The 17,479-nt window shown below is 45.4% G+C and overlaps 1 protein-coding gene across 1 annotated transcript in view; it reads left to right on the top strand.

Moving 5' to 3' along the window:
• Window positions 1-17,479, top strand: part of HIVEP3 (HIVEP zinc finger 3) — a 70,776-nt gene that overhangs the window by 46,206 nt on the left and 7,091 nt on the right. The window contains exons 3-4 of the mRNA XM_013948444.2: window positions 1,778-1,953; window positions 11,250-11,348. Coding sequence (XP_013803898.2) covers window positions 1,778-1,953; window positions 11,250-11,348 — 275 coding nt within the window. The remainder of the gene's footprint in view (window positions 1-1,777; window positions 1,954-11,249; window positions 11,349-17,479) is intronic.

Below are 17,479 nucleotides of genomic sequence, written 5' to 3'. Positions count from 1 at the left end.
GGCTAACTAGACACCCATTTTTTCTCTCTCTTCCCCAGTCTGTGTCTGAACCTACCTAGGAGACTTCTGCAACCTTATCACCTTAAAGTGTGATCAACTCAACATCTTTTAAGCATCTCCTCACATCTCACCTCTGAAGTAGCGAAGCGGTTCTGCCCCCATTTTACAGATAAGAACTTGAGGAAGAGAGCCCAGAATTTGGCAGGAGATGAACGATTTAGCTCATATCTCATGTCTACCAGGGGGCACCTAAGAAAATTATTCTGAATTTCATGTGAAGTAAGTCCCCTGAAGACCCACGTGAAATTGAAATTATCAGTTCACTTCCAAATGAAGTGAACAAAATTGAATCAAGGCCGCATGCATTCTGAGTGAGTAGAAGATTCAAAGGTTCATGCAATGTAACTTGCCGACTTTGATATCCACAGCTGTGGGAAACATGGATACATTTTCCTGGATGCTCCTGTGTAGACCGGGCCACTGTCATTATATCAGTTCAGTGCTGGATTCATGTATTTTTGCTTAAATTTAAATGACGTTGTTATTTTGCGTTATATTTTTTTTTATGATTGACTATATTTTCCCTTATTTAAGCAACCTAGCTATCCCTAATGCTTTGTGCTGCTATTTCTATTCAGTTTCTGCTTAGAGTGGCTGATAGTTTTTCCCCATTCTTGTTTGGAGTAGGCATATCAGGAAGATACTAAGAGGTGACCGGTGATGTTGTGTGTGTCTTTGGATTCCCCTATTAAGATGTTCTAGAGGGTCTGATTTTCAAGTGTGGATGTTCAGAGCTTTCTGAAGACCAGACATGTTTCATGCTGTACAGAAAAACACTGAGTTACAAGAAGTTCCACTCTTTAAAAACTCAGGCTCTTAAAAATCTGAGGGGACCAATTTCATGTTACCTTATTCTTCTTGTGCTGCAAGTACAGGAAATTACAGACTCCATTTGCTAAACTGCAGGAGGCTAAATGATTTGTCTGACTCTCACAAATATTTTTCAAACCCACATCACTGTAGCCTTCCCTACGTGCTAATGCGTGGACAGAAAACAAATGAATATATAATGTGAAGGAAGGATGACCAATCTCATTCTCTCGGGTAAACCTAAGTCCTGATATTGTGCCAATGATAAAAGAGCCCGGAGTCTGGAGTCATAACATTTGGTGTTAATACAGCATGTTAAAGAAATGGATATTTTCTTGTTTTGTGTCCATTCTGGATGTCTCTCATACTGGCAGGAGTCTGTGCAGGGACCACAAGTTTCAGTGCGGCATTATGGTCTTTTCAGGTGGCTTTTACTGTTGTCCCAAGGGGCGGAAAGGTTATATCACAAGAGATTTATCTGGGATATATTTTTTCAGTACTTTGCACTATATTTTAGAATATAGTGCAGGCTGAGAGAGAGCTGATTCAGGCAGCTAAGCTGGACTGTGACATATGTAATTCAGGCTATTATGAGTGTATTGGTTTGTGATTGAAGATGGGGAAAATTAGGATGTTTGGGTGACCCTGTGACTTGATCTCAGACTTCGGGGTATTTGTCCAGAGAGGCAGATGCAGGGCATAAAAACACATTCCAGGAGAGAAGGCAAGCATTTGGGCAAAAGGGCTTCAAGATATTTTGAGTTTAGCCTAATTAATCAGGGCTAGCAAATGGTAAATGAGACCTGTGGTGTCAATAACATGCTGAATTAATCTAGGAAAGTTGTGACTACTTTTGAGGTGGGAATCTTCTTTTTTTTTTTTTTATCATGACACCTGTTGCTCATAGGTACAAATCAAACGAAGAGTATGTGTATGTGCGAGGCCGTGGAAGAGGGAAGTATGTATGTGAGGAGTGTGGAATTCGCTGCAAGAAACCCAGCATGCTGAAGAAACACATTCGCACGCACACAGACGTCAGGCCATATGTCTGCAAGTACTGTAACTTTGCTTTTAAAACCAAAGGTAAGAGACAGTCAGCTCCTAGCTCCTCTGCTTAGTATATTGACTTACAAGCCTTCTTGGGGGCACTTATGAAGGGGAAGGAAAAACCTTCCCAGGGTCTGGAAACCCCCAGGAGTTGGAGGGAGGGGGATGAGGGAGTCTTAAATTGGCTGAAATTTTCAGAAGAGAACCAGCACTGTGTTAAGCTCACGTGTGTCCTACCGAGTCACTGCGGAGGGCATCGTTGCTGGCCTGCAGCAGAGCATCTGCGCCGTCCTCTTTGTGTTTCTTAAAGGAAATGATCCTGAAATGCAGCTTCACTGGCAGGGTTTTAAAAAGAAAAACCACCCCAGAATCAGAATCAAGAGCTTCTGGCTACAAGCAAACATCCCTGACTGGGAACCTGTAGATAGTCTTTGGGTGGCTTTTTGTGCTAGTGCTCTATATTTGCGCTGAACATTTTCATCCTTTGCAGTTGCATGTAGCTTAAGCATTTTATATATCACATCAATAGACTTTTCTTGAAAGACCTCCATTCCAAGATGTCTAGTCATTAATGATCCATAACCTCATTACCACCAGATTTTCTTCATGAGCAACCCCCATCACTGCCTCAGTCCAAAGGTCAACTTCAGTATAGTCAACTTGTATCTCAGGTGCTTGGAAAAATGGACGGTGCAAGTAGACTATCAGAAACATGCAAAACCACATGCAAAAATGCCTGTCTCTTGCAAGAAACTGTGGGTAAAATTGTCAAAAGCACCCAACTGCCAAAGGTGCCAGGTTCCTTTGACTTCTCATGTGAGTCTGCCACCTTGTTAGCCGTGAGTTTTAAAGCTCTGTCCTCCATCTTTGGTTCCTTCAAGTCACACAGTAAAGAGATTGAGTTTGTTTTCTTGATTATAAACATAAATGTCCATTGCAAACTATAGCTGCATCATAGGAAATCCCAGAAAATAACACTGCTGGGAGAGATAATCACCTGAGAAGAGCATCAGTCTCAAACAGCCACCGTTACCAGAGAAAGCAGCACTGTGTGGACATGGGGAGGAGGGCACTGGGTGCTATGTGAACGGTGGCGTGCATTCTGTACCCAGAAGTGCCAGTGAAGGGCACGTTCCCCAGTACGTCCCTGCCTGCACCTTGGCGCTAGACAAGTGCCTTGAACTCCAGATGTTTCAGGGGGCTTAGTGGGCAGTGCCCAGAGCTGATGGTTTTGTTGGTAAAGCTGGTGGGTGATTTCTCTGTAAAGTGTTGGCAATCGCCAGTCGTATGGTAGCCTGGGGAAATGATACTGAATTTGAGGCCAAATTCTCTTGTCAGACACATGCAGCAGATCCAAGGGACTGTTCTTTCTTTCCCCCGCAACCTGGAGCACCTAGGTTTCTTTCTGATTCATTTTCTTTCTCTTTCCCTCTTGCTTTTGTTACTTTGTTCTGAGGTTTTCCTTTGAAGGAGCTGAATCCATTCAGTCCCTTTCGTCACTTCACCTTGCTTTCCATCATGCTTCTATTAGGTTTTTATTCAGGATGCCAAGATCAAACCATTCTTTTTACCATCTCTCTGGCTGCTTTGCTCTCCCTCTCTGCTGCCTTGAAGCACAAACTGTCAGCACTGACTGTGCTGATTGCACATTGCAAATAGTCCCTTTGCCTCAAAGGGACTTCCCTTCTTCAGCTTTGCAAGAACCTTGCGCGAGGAAGGTAGCGTGGAAATACTTCCTTCCAAAAAAAAGATGGTTCTGGAATTTGAATGCAAAATTATCCATTTGCCTATGGATGCATGAGGGGTCAGAAGTTCCATGGATCAGCAATTTTAGGACATATAGTTGCATGATGGCATCTTGGAATTGCATGAAAGTGTCTCTTTGCTGGAAGATGGGTGGCAAAGCCCTGGCTGCATCCAGCAAGCAAGTTTGTATTCCACATAACTGTGAAGCATTTGAGTAAAAGCTGTTTGCTTTCCTGGTGCAGACACATGGACGTTTGAAACGGTTACTGGAGGGCGAGAAAAGTTCTGTGCTGCCTGGTGTGCTGATGAAATCATCAGTTAAAGTCCCACTGCAGAATCTTTGCAGTTGGTGATAGAGTGTGAAGCAGAGGTCCAGCAGGTTTGCAGAACCAGAGGTTTCATGGTTTATTTTGGAGACATCTAGAATAAGTTCATCTGGGCCCTGATTCTCAAGGAACCTCCCTTCTGGTGTACAGTTTTGCAACTGCAGTTAATTGCAGAATAGAGAAGCTGGAGCTCTTGCTCCCGGACTTGCAAAAATATAAGTTGAGTCGAAGCTCTTTTAGAAATCAGTTTTCCAAGGTTAATTTTAGCCTTCAGTGTAAACTCAAGGGGGATATCTATGGAGCTGTCTTCATTTTGGCTGTGGTAGATCTCTCCAGTATGATCTAATGCTCTAAACTCTCAAGTATGCTGGAAGCAGTTTAACTTTTTTTTTTTATTATTATTTTTAATGAGGATCTTTATCTGGTTAAAAATGTTCCCTCCCCCCTTTCCCTCCCTCCCCTCCCCCCCATAAAATCCTTATCTGTGTTCCAAGAGCTGGGAAAACTTCTGCAAAAGAAAGAGCTTTAAATATTTTCTGCTTTTCGCTAATTATGCTCTTTGTCTGCTTTTTGTGCATTTCTTTCGTTGTAAACAAAGCTGTTCTTTTGGGTTACAGAACTGCAGGGAAATGTTTTATTATTATTCTTATTATTATTTCAAAGAAAATCCATGAGATTTTTGCGTGTTCATTTAGTTGGTGGAAACAGTCTTGGAAATTTGGTTTGTAAAGGTTTAGTTGATTTTATATTTCTGGACCAGGTATAAATGTGCCTCTTTAATGAGGTGTCTGTACCTCCAGTGTAGTGGCGCTCTCCTAAGAGGTTTGTTACGGTGGCCTCGAAGAAGTTGTTAAAAGGAAGTTAAGCAGCTTCTTCATTGTTTTCTTAACAGGAAGGAAATGAAGAAGAAGTCGCTATCTAACAATTTTCTCTCTCAGGAAGGTCAGGGAGAGCTTTTGCCTTGACCTGTGTCCCAGAGGGGAACACAGGAACTGCAAGTCTTTCCTTCTGGTCACTTGTATCATGACCCAGTAGGGAAGCGCAGCCCCTTTCTTCGTTCCTCCTCATGGGGATGTGGATCAATGTTGGCACTTTCATTTCTCCCCTGTGCAGACATAATCCTCCTCCGTAGCTATTTTCTGATGTGATTCAGACTCACATCAGACTCTCACGTTCTGATTGCTTGCGATTTCTTAGATTTCTGGACAAACCGTATGGAGCAGCTCGCTGTGCCCATGCCACTGCCTTTGCTTAGAGGTCGGAAGGGACGAGGAGCTTTGCATTAATTTAAAAGGTGCTTGCGTAAAGGACATCAGTGCCTGTTGGCTGAAGATACCCATTTGATAGTCTGGTCCACTCACAGTTTCCAGACACCAGACTTCTTCATGTCCTCAGTCATAGTCCCCCTTTAATAAATTAGTTTGCAGTTCCTTAAATCAGCACATGACAGGCACTGAGGTTATTGAACATGTTAATATATTAAATGCATTACCCCCGCAGCCCTTAAAGGCAAGGTTATGGCTGCACAGTTTATTATTATTACTGCTGTAGCCGACTCAGCGCTCTGCTAAGCCTCCTCTGGAAACTCCAGAGCAGGTCCAACTGGCTGAAAGCTCTGAAAGAATTAACTGCTGTTACAACAGGCAGATTGATATATAGATTTGCAAAACGTCCCTGCCCCCTGCATGTGCTGGGGCCCTTCCTCAACAGTCGGGAAGAGGGAAAGGATCTGAGCGTTCCCGTGGAACCACTTCTGGAACACGCCTTTGTCCCCACTTTCCTCGGGATTTCGCAGGGCTCGGATGTGGTGAGGAGAGAGCTATCCTCAGGAATTTGCTGCATGCTCCCTTACGCAATGTGGCGTGAGACATGTCACTGGGAACAGAAAACGACCCAGTGGTCCAGACGTGAGAAGAAACACTGTGAGCAAAACGGTTCTTTAATTTACCGGGGAAAGGTAGAAAAGGAATGAGGGCTGGAAGTCAAAGACTGGCAATTCCGAATGAAATATTAGCTGTTATTTTTTTAAACAGTGCAGCTATTAAGCCTTAGAACAAGCCTCAGTGGGAAATGTGCTAATTCTCTGTATTTTGAGATCTGCAAATCCAGGCTGGGTGCCTTTCTGGAAGATTAGTTTTGGTCTAACACAAGCTGATGGGCTTAATCCAGAAGATGGTTAATTTTTTATAGCCTGTATCAAGCCAGCCAGGCAGACTAGATGTTCAAAGTCTCTCCTTTAATCTTAAAGTCAATAAGGGTATAAGATAATAGTAAAACTTAACCAATTTGGAATCTTTTGCCCAATAAATTGTATAAATTAAGGCTTTCCCTCTTACAGATTCTCAATAGGGGACATTATCTCCATGTAGAGACCTAAATCAAGGCCTGTGCAATATTTAAATCACACACATAAGGCCTATGTCAAGGGTTTGTCTGGGACCAAGAGTATTGGCCTACTGCTGCTCCTCTGTGTATGAGTACGCTTCATTCTCTTAGCAAAATAGAAGTCTGCTAGTTATAGAATCGTTGTTGTTCTCCTTGCCTACTACTTTAAGAGAAGAACATGAAAATAACTAAGTCCAGGAAAGCTGTACAGATTTGTATCGCAATGTCACCTTGGACACGGAGATCATGCAGTTGGTTGTTTGCTGGGGTTTTTGTTGTTGCTGTTGCTAAATTGTTTACCTTTAGTAGGAGAAAGAGCAAATATGGTATATGTCCAGTATGGTCAAGATAATTGTTCCAGGAACCTTAACTTTTTCAATCCCTACTTTTCATTTTAACTCTGCAACCCTGAAATTATGGTAACCAGAGATTCCGAAAAATTAATTTTCCTCTTATAATTTAAATAGGCAACCGCTTCTAGCCCCTATTAAGCTGCTTTAAATGCTTGTGGGACACTAGAGTTTTAGTGCTCTCAAAACAACACAAGTATTTAAGCTGCTTTAAGTCCAGAATAAGACCCCACTACAGCAGAAGAGCATAAGCAGCCGGTAATACATAGCTATGAGCAGGCATAATGAGAGAGAACATCTCTGAGCTGCTGCTGCATGTACTGCTCTGATGTGTAGCAATAATTAGGGGGGTGTCACCATTTCCAGTCATTCCTGAATGTATTTACATATAGCCAATTTATTTCAAACCTGGGAACTTTATGGTGAATAATCCTCAGTAAGGACTTACCTGCCTAAGACTCAGTATAACTGTTATGCTACTTAAATCCAGCCTCCCTGCCTGCTAGTCTCTTGCTCCTTCAAATACATTTTTTCACTGTTTCCAAGGAAGCAATGTTACGGGGTTTTTTGTTTGTTTTTTATGCAGAAGCCAGAAGTCTGTAAAGCAACAAGTTCCTCTGAGTCCTTCCTTCCAGGATTCATACTCAGCTTTTGTTTAGGCAAAGTAGTGTTGCTTTCACTGGAAATTTGCTGAAGGACTTGAGCATTTAATCCTGCCAGCATTAATTAAAGGGTCTAAAACCACAAACTGTAAGAAGAACTCTGAGAAGATAAATATCATTGTCCTCCAAATTGCTCCCCAGATGATAACTCAGATCTTCAGTTGGTGTAAATAAGCCTCGAGCGCTTAACTTCCTTGAAATGATGCAAACCTACGTCACACAAGAATCCGGTCCACTGTGTCTCCCATCTCTGCAAGGATAGTGGCATTCCCATTTTTTTGGACTTTATTCTCTGTGAAGTGAGCACGCTTCAGCCCTGTCTGCCTGCAGGGAGCTGGGCATGGATGTACTGCTGTTTTTGTGTGCACCAGTGGGATTTGCACCTATAGCTCTTCAGGTCTATCTTGTTCATCAGTGCGTGTGGATATTACCTTATCTAACCAAACAAGGGTGAAAGATGGAAAGAAAAGGAAAAGAAAGTAGAAGCGGAAAGAAAGTAACACTTACTATGAATTACTTCTCTGATATTTAACATAAACTCACTCATACAGAGATTTTTAGTGTTGCCTGTGCAGTGCCCACCAGCTCATGTCTATCCAGGCAGCCTGGATGGGGAAGGAAAGAAGAAGCCGTGGCATTGCCTTGCTCAAGGACAGCTGCCTCCAGTAAAAAGATAAAATAGAATAAAATAAAAAAGAGATGACACTGATGGCTTCTGACAGAGCCTGTCAAGCCAAACCTTTGCTCAGGGTGGAGCTGAGTCCAAAGCAGAGGTAAAATTAAGTGACAGGCTGAAAGCTGCAGGCTGCTGAAGCAGCCAGCTGGGACCTCCGTGTCTGCCCTGATCCCACAGTAGTAAAAGGGAAGGAGCCTGTTCACCGCAAACCGCGCCGGAGCTGGGGCAGCACTTCAGCATGGGGCAGTGAAGGACTTTTGTGTTTAACCTTCAGCCTTCAGACAAAGTGGCCAAAGCTGGCCGCTCTGTGTCTCTGAGGACTAGAGTCCTTCCCTCGAGTACGGCGTGGCTGCTGTCTTGCCCAAAACGGATGATTGCATTAAACAGCCCCCCGGCTAATTAACATCATAACTTCTGATTTAGCCAAAGCATGTAGGGAATTTGTGCGCTTGTGTTTGGGATGGGGTGGCACCAAAATGCTCAGTGGACCTCCCGTCCCCACTCTTCCCACCGTGGGGTTCGCAGGTGGATTCCTGGGGTACCACAGACCATAGTTTAACAAATAAACCCCTGCTCACACGGGGCATTTACTGAGGTTTGTTTGCTGTGTGTATCATCTGTGGTGGGTATCCAGTTAGGGATTTTGGCGTGGTAATTGAGCAAAGATGGGTCATTTTTGTCAGTAAGGTGTGATGTACAGTGACGAACAGTAGCAGCAAGGTTTGATTTTGACAAACTGAGTCAGTTTGTCTTTTTGGTATTTCGGTCCAAAATTAAATGCCAGTTCCATAAGGCTGCAAATTGAATTTGTTGGCTACTTTTTGGTGAAACAGTTTTTCTTTTTAAAAAAACGCTGATTCACTGGAACCAAAGCAGCCCATATGAGGACACGCTTTTGTCGGACTGCCTTACCTTGGGTTCACAACAGAATTCCTCATCAAAGATGGTTAAAGAGAGGTCTGACTTGGAACAAGGACCTGAGCCAAGCTGGCCCCATCCTCCTGTTCGAGTGCCCTAACCACTAGGCTAAGGGTATTTAGGCATGAAGTTTAAAAATAATAAATCTCTCCTATTGGAGCTGTTATGCTGGCTAAAAATTATTAAATATCCGTTGGAGCAAGGACTTGAATCCACATCTGCCACATCCTAGATGGGTGCCAGATACACAAGGATATATAGTCTACCTTTGTCTCTCTTTCTTGGTCTTTCCTGTTGGAGCTATTCCATTTTGTATAAAATGGGCTAAATAAATAATTCATGGGCTAAAGAGAGACTAACTTGGTAGCTAGATGGTTATGGCACTCTTCTGAGCTGTGCGGGCATCACGGGTAATTCTCTGCTCCAGTGAATAGTTGCTTATTTATTTATACTAACTGAAGCAGCAGCGGGAGAGATTGATAGAGGCCCTCTATACTCCCACCCAGCTCAGGGACCGGGGGACTCTCTGGATTGCAGGAGATCTGCTGAGGGATCTCAGTCCTCAGCTGAAGGTTGTAATAAAGTGTGAAAATCCATTTTCCTCAAATTTTTGTGAGGAAAAACAAGCCTCATGTTCAGTGCTGCTTGCAAGCGTTAGCTAACAGGAAGGCTGATGCCACATCATATTGCTGCAGTGAATTTGGGGTGCTCAGCTAGCTCCTGGGTTATGCTGCGAGAGTAAGCAGCCGCTGGAAGGAGTTTTAGCAACTCCTTTAGCAAGTTTAGTTTCTTAGATTTCTTCTTATTAACAATCAGCTCATCCCATAGAGAGGTGTGGGAGAGGAAAGGGAAAAATGAGGAAAAAAAGGGACTTTTTTTCCTTTATTTCTCCTACACTTTCTTTTTCCTCTCCTTATCACCTATCTGTACTCCCCCCACCCCAAAGCTTCCCCCCTTGTTCTGAGCTTCCCTCTTCTATAAGTAGGGTTAATAACTGCCTAATTAACCTACCCATAATTTGGGAGTTAGAAGAATTAAAGAGATCAGAGCCAGCTAGTCCTTTTGAGGCCGACAAGCCCACAGGTTATCACATCGCACTGTCTCCATGCAATAATGAATGTCCCAATGTCCCGGACTGCAACCGCTCCCCCTTGCAGGGGCCGCTCTTTCCATCCCGACCCCAAGGACTCATTAGCGTTCAGCACGTTTTCTTAGTGCTGCCAGACCCTGGTGCACAGGACTTCGGAGAGTATCTGTAACTCCTGCTCCGGGGAGCTGAGTCCTTTTGCCTGGCTCTTCAGTGCACGCCGGAGCATCCGAGCTACCCTGCCAGCTAAAGCAGCTGGGGGGTGCTGCAGGGGTGCCCATCTACATGGTTTCAGCCCCACATTCCCATATGCTTGAGTCAATACTAGCATTGGTTAAAAAATTTCCGAGAAGGAGCGTTTTTCCACCAAAAGAAATGCTGATTTTTCAAGAATGCCCCGATTCTCTCAAAGCTGTCAACATAACCAGGTGCGCAGCAGGCTGGGCTGCCTGGTCCCCTGCCAGCTCCCGGGGCTGCCCAGCTGCCCCCCGGCAGACTGCCGGCCTCCCTGGGGTTCCCCGCTCCCCAGCGTTCCCGCTCGATACGTTATTCAGGCTGGAAATTGCGTTTCCCAGCCAGCCCTGCTAATTACTTTTATCTACAGTTGTATCCAGCTGTTCAGGCAGAGGCGGCCAAGGCCCACTTCAGCTCAGGCTGTTTTCTTCCCCCTGCTGCTGTCAGCTCAAACATTTGTTTTGGTATTACCGGTCTGCCCTCAGTCCCTCGTGCTAAGGAGCTCCTCATGTCCAGGCAGGTGACCACGTGTGCTGGGTCTAGTTGAGCGGTATGGCCAGACTGAGTTGTGTTGAGGAGCTTGCCTCGCTTCCCTGGTTTCCTACTCTTTCTCTGCTGCACCACCACAGTCGATGCAATCCAGGACTTTTCTTCCCCCCGACCTGAAATGTGTACCCCAGCTGCTTTTTCTGCTTGCATGACAGCCCTTTTACCCTGCCGGTACCTCCTCTCTTCCACACCATTCCTGCAGCAAAGGAACTAAAAGGAGGATTTAGCCTCAAGTCGTGGGTTATCTGACGACGGTGGATGATGGCTTTGGGAGAGTCAGATAACCTCCTTTGTCCTGTTCTGAGCCAAATTGTTAGCTTGTTGCTGCCATGCTTGCAAAATGGAAAAAGAAAAAAAAAAAGCCATGTTAACCAAAATGTATGTTGTGTTTCCTTGCAGGGAATCTGACTAAACATATGAAGTCAAAGGCCCACAGCAAAAAATGTCAGGAGATGGGCGTGTTGGTATCTTCACTGGTGGATCTGGAAGCCGAAGAAGGTAAAATTTAACATTCTGGACCCTCCTATTTCTGCTGGGAGAGGGCAATATCAGTTCAGCCAGGGGACGTGCTCCGCAGAATGCCCTGCCGAATACATGCAGTGGTTTTGTTCACCCCAGGCTCCTTCCAGCACTGAAGGGGGGATATTTACTTGCATTGATTCATTTACAGCACCATTCCGGGAGGCTACTTCCATGGGATACAGCATTTGAGCCCATGCCTCCCTGCCGTGGGGATTTGTGCATGTTTGTCGAAAGTACTTTTGCCGGCTATAGACAGAGATAAGAGTAAATAGACTGATAGGGTGCATCCCGTGTTTGTCCCGGCTCTCTGCATGTGGGCTACATACATAATAATAAATAGTGGGTCTGTGCCATGAGAAGGTGCTTCTTGGTATTTCGGGTCTCTCTAGAAGGTGGTTTAGAACAGAAGTTGGACCGCCGTGCTCTGGAAGAGCTTGTTTCTCTCCTGACTGTGAAGACTCTCAGACACCAGAAAACCGAGACCCCCCCCTGAGATACTTCACATGAGGCTGTGAAGCCCCTTTGCTGCCACGAGTGCAATCTTTTGGGGGAAGGAGAAAAGATCAGTCCTGGCCCCTGGCTGATTAGGATCTGACAGCATATTTTACTGGAGCTGAAGTGTTGGGTGTGAGCGAGTGCATGTGCTGCTCGCCCTGATTCTCTGCACCGTTCCCTCTAGGCATAGTGCGCGTTGCGCAGAGGAGCCCTGCCGTCCTCCAGGACAGCCTCAGCCAGCCCTGTGGGCACAGGGGAGGTGTGTGGCCCGTGGAGGCTTGGGGTGATGTTCTTGTGGAGGAGGTGCACTCCTGCAATACAGGAGTTTTAATGATTCAGGTGATCTCTCCCTTCTGAAAGGGACTCCAAAGAAGGATGTTCCCACGAGGATCATCTTCTAGGGACCTGCTGACATTACTGCATTTGGCTTCTCCAGGGAGATGCTAAATTACCAATGCAAACTAGGGCTGTCTCTGGAGGGACTGGTGCATGCATGAGCTGCTCCTGTCTCTGCAGATGGGTCTAGCCTGGACCCTGCACCGCTGATGGAGACCTCAGCAAAGCCAGGACGGGGGTGTGGGTGGCTGGGGGCAGTGCCTCCCCTCACCCCTAGGTCTCCCAGGTATGCATGTAGAAGATCTTTTCTGTGTATAAGATGAAGGTGAACCACCCAGTTCAGTAATGACCTGGAAGGTTTCTCAGTAGGGTAGGAGCCATCAGAACCAAAATGACATGATGCTTTGACATTTAATGGCATTATTCTGAATGCTTTACAAGAAAATATATTTACCTAGACTCATCTGCTTGTTTCTTTCATCTACATATGCACAAACACACAGAGTCTGTCAAAGGCTCCACAAATTCAGGAGTCTGTTTTGGGGGAAGTACAAATGACTCTCTGGTTCAATAATTTCTGCCCTGGTTTCTAGTATCTGTAGCTGAATTTCACTGTAGTCATCCCAAGAAGCAGATCTCTTCCTGTGAGGCTGGGTAGCAGCTGGCAGGAATGTGGTGACCATGAAAACTTCTGCCTCTTGTCTCAGTCATAAATGTTGAGGGAAAGATGAGGAAGATCTCCAAGCTGAGAGCTGAAGGAACATGGGGAGGTCTAATGCATACTTAGCTGTTTGAGCTAGAAAAAGATATTTTACCCAAATTATTGGAGCCTGCACTCCAACAGCTGTGAAGGGTTAGGTTATGAGTCTCTTGGGAACAGTTAGATGTTTTTATGATTGTTATTCTGTTTCTTTTAGCAAGGCCCTGGGTATTCTGGGTTGGAGCCTCAGTGCAGGAATGACTGGGAAGAAGCCTTAGGGGTAGCAGAGCTCAAGTTGTCATGAAATTTTGGGTCATTTGCATTCGCGTTCAGGAGGTCATTTGCATTTATAGAAAATATTGTACATACCAGCTATAGAGGGAAGAGAGGCTCTAAGAGTACAGGCCTGTCTCTGTTACAGTATATTTATTCCTGGATAAAATACTTAGTGCCACAGAGCGCTGTGGTGTTCTCTGTTTGCAGTGCCCTACAGTCTGGGCATGACACTGTTGACCCATCCTGGCTGCCACCCCAGAAATCCCTGTATGAAAGCAGCTCCTGTGGCTGCATTTAGTGTTGTTCTTTCCCATTTCCTGTTCCATTCCCCTGTCTCACCCTAAACAATTTTGATTCCCCAGTCCCTGGGATTCATTTTGCCACAGCCCACAAGGGTTTGTTGACAATGGGTTAACATGAACTTCATAAAACACATGGCGCCACAGTTATTTTTATAAAGTGAACATCAGCTGAGCAAGTTCTGGAGACGTTGCTGTGAGCCAGGGAATGTTAACTCGGCAGGAACAACAAACAGCGCTTATCACCCCTGGTCCCCTGCTGAGGTCAAGTCCATCAGAGGCTTTATTGGGAAAGAGGCAGGTTCCTGGGACATGGACATGCTTCCTGCTTCATAGGTAATTAAAAATCACTAAGTTTGTTTCCTTATGAGCCCGCCGTGGAAAGGGGATTCACTCTCTGTTACAGCCTGTAGCCTTCCCTGCTTCATGGAAGGCAGGTCTTGGTGCATAATGCAGGTGGTTCACGGGGCTGGAAAGGCTGCATTTGTGTGAATTATGCCTCCCCTGGACCTGTGCACTCACGGGTTGCTTAGGAAGCAGCGAGTAGCTGTGCAGCCTGGCTGCTGGGACCCTCCAAGGTGCTTTAAGGCTCAGCTTTTGGATATGTAAACTCAGAACAGCTGCACTGTGCAGCCTGTCCTTGCTTTCCTCTTCTGCTCCCCCAGTGTGCTGGGGACACCAGTTAATTAAGCAGTGCTGGGGAACATTTGCAGGCACCGCATGCCATAGTCTCAAGTGTTAAACTGTAGGAAAGGTCCCCAATACACCTCTGGTCCAGGCCAAGTACCACTCTGTCAAAAATCCGCTAGGCACAGTTTGGGAATCAGCATGGGCCAGGGACCATTCCCAAAAGGGGCGCTGATTGCGGTCACCCTGTTTTGGAGGCAAAGAGGTGCAGATGTGGGCTCTTCTGTGCCAGTTGGCTGCAGAGCCCGTGTCACTCTTGTGGGATAAACGTGTCTTGGAGGGCTGATAAGACTGTTCTTGACCTTAACAGAGCATTGCTCAACTTGACAGCAGTGAACCTGTAGAAGACATCTGGGAAGGCCCACTGGTCAATGAGTCCCAAACCCCAGTGATCTCCCATTGCAGCCCTACCCTGTTTTTCCGTGTGTGATGCTGCAGGCTTACGTTCAGGTTTGGGCCAGGCATAGCCACCTGGGCAGAGAACAAGGAAGTGGGAGAAAGAAACAGAGCCCTACAGCACTTCCACTGCCATTGTAAGAAACCCATGCCCACTTTCCTGGTGCCTTTCCTGAGATGTCTCACTCCTTTTCACTGAGTTACTTTCCTAAAACCATCTCAGTTCATGGAGGCACTGTCCTGTTCTCGCATGGACCCAATGGCGTTATCAGATTTTTGTGTTAGAGAAACTTCTGCATGGCAGAGGCTTAGGGCAGAAAACATCTTGGTCTGCATGTCACAACACGTAACGTGTGTCTCTGTGCACATGCTAATGAAATGCGCTTTACAGCAGCTTGGAAGAGGGATGGACAGAGGACTGTCCAAGGCCATGCAGAATAGACAGCTGCAGCCAGGGTTAAGGATATCCAACCTGGCTGCCCATGTGCTACTCTGCCTAAAGGGGTGGTTTTCTTCCTTTTAAATCTGATTGTGCTCTTGACTTTTGTTCTGCTCTTCAAAGCAGCCTTTTGACTAGGCAGAGACATTCTGTGTTTGGCAGCGGCCTTGCCAAAGTTTATTGTGTGGGGAGGAAGGCATGGACAAAAGAAAATCTAGTCGAGGATTTTGTCGCAACCACCACAAGGGAAAAGTGTTAGTGTGGTGCGAGGCAATGGAAGGCTGCTCCCGTGTCAGATTGCTGGAGGACTCCTTCAGCCTGTGAACTCACTTAGAATAATTGATTAGCTGATGGCCTCTGAAAAATCTCTCCCTGCTGTTATACTACCTGTAGGTGATTCTTCTGTGGATCAAAGCTAGATAGGGGAACAGGAAAGTGGCTACTGAAATGCTGGCTGCATGACTCTGAAAAGAACAACTATTATCTTAAACCTTTCCATTACAATCAGTTAGAATTAATGAATCACATTAATTGAGTGTCACTTCTGAAAACGTGCAGATCAGAAATCCTGTTTATGTTACACGTAATTGCAGGCTTCTGAGGACAGAACTGCAAGGGCTCGCTTCGCAAGTCCAGGGGAATGCTTTCATTAATTATTTTGTGCAGTCATTCATTCCCAGGCTCGTACGGGGTTAATAGTAGTGCATTGTGAGCAGCATATTGTGCGAGCTGTTTGAAATCCATTCACGGCTGTAAGCTGACAGGAGCATTCTGCTTACGAAAACGGAGGACTAGCAGGTGAGAAGGCCGAGCTGGTCTCAGCCTTTGGTCTCATTAAAAGAATAGGCCTAAAACAAAAGCCCTACGGAAGGTCTGCCTTGCAGCCCTGGGTCAGCTGAGAAAGTGCTCAGCAGAAAGGGTGGGACTGTCAGCTGGGAGACTTTTCGTTTCGCCATCATTAAATCATTGGTCCCTGACTAATTGTGAATGAACACATGGTTCTTGGACACCTGCTAAGCCCAGCAAGGAAAGGACCTACCTAGACTCTAGAGGGGCAGGATCCCATTAGCTTTCGGGAAGGAATCCTCTCTTTTTGTTGTTGTTGGCTGCACAGCTGCTTGCTGGAATGTGTTTAGCTGTCTGGACTTCATTGCATTATGCAAGCAATCCGTGTAATTTTAGAATTACAAAAAATATACAGTCCCCATTTCCTCCCATTGATGAAGACCATTTGTGTTTGTATAAAGGGGACAGTCTGCCAGGAAGGAATGCAGAAAGGTGAAAATAGGAAAGCTTGGTGTCAGAGTAATGTTTCCTTTCTTTCTATCCATCTTCTGTTTTACCTGGTTAAAGCTAACACTGGGCTTTTGCTGAAATTTCAGTTATTTTGCTTCGTGAGTAAGGAGGCCCATTGCTCATAAATGCCAAGTAAATACTAAACAAAGCAGCCACAAACAGGGTTAGAAAATCATACTCTGTACTGTAGTGGATGGATGAGAAAAGAATGTAGAAATGGCAGAAAGGTGCATGAGAAATTAGAGATCACAGCTGCATCACACCTCCCCTGCTCTCAGGGTAGTGAATTGGAAAGAGCATTCCCCTGTGTAATAGAGAAGAGGATCAGAACAGAACCCATCAAGGACTATTTTAACTGAAAAATGACCATTTCCATGTGAAACAAACTACTGCAGAAAGTCTTGTGCTTTCTTTCGGAGGCCTGGGGCAAATGGGGAGGGAAAAGTAGTTCCTAAAACTCCCTGGATTATTTTAAACTGGAGCTATATTTCAAATGATTGGGTTTTTTATTTCTATTTAAGGGGCAGGTGAAAGAAAGGGCATTATTTTAAAGGAGATTTGAGCATAATTCTTCACTCTTGCGCTGGTTTTCCTTGGTGCAATTGCACCAGTTTGGTGGAATAACATTAGAATAAAACGAGGGTAATGAAATGGAGCATAGAGCCCTCACATAATGTCATTGACCAGGCACATTTTCACTCGTTCCTTCCTCCCTTCCTTCCTCCATTTCTCGCTCCTGCTCTCTCTTCTCCTTACTTGCCCTTTCTCTCCCCATTAGCTCAGCAAAATGTATTTCTGTTGCAAGAGGCCAGGGCTCATGGTTCAGGTCTGAGCTTTCTTTCTGTCTACTCGGAGCATGCCAGGAGGCCAAAGCAAACTCCATTTGGGTTGTCCCAGGACTCACTGAGCTATTTTCCTGTGTGGCAAATCCAAACAACTTCCCTATGTGGAACTGGCTTCACGTTTCCCTTACTGTGTACTTCTGACCTTGCTGTCTGTCGTGCCAGGGCCTGTCTGTTGTGCGATCGGTGCCCAGAAAGCAGACCACACAGGACAAGGCTCTTGGGGCCTGAAACTAAGAAGCAGAGGCTGAGGCCATAGCTGTCTCTCTGTCCTTAAGCCCAAAGATATCAAAACCAAAAACCAGAGACAGTGACTAGCTCATAGATCTGGTAGTGAAAAT

Source organism: Apteryx mantelli, chromosome 27, assembly GCF_036417845.1.
Source record: "Apteryx mantelli isolate bAptMan1 chromosome 27, bAptMan1.hap1, whole genome shotgun sequence".
In the NCBI taxonomy this organism is placed as follows: domain Eukaryota; kingdom Metazoa; phylum Chordata; class Aves; order Apterygiformes; family Apterygidae; genus Apteryx; species Apteryx mantelli.
The sequence above is the reverse complement of the archived record's forward strand: the minus strand, read 5'-3'. Positions and strand labels throughout refer to the sequence as shown.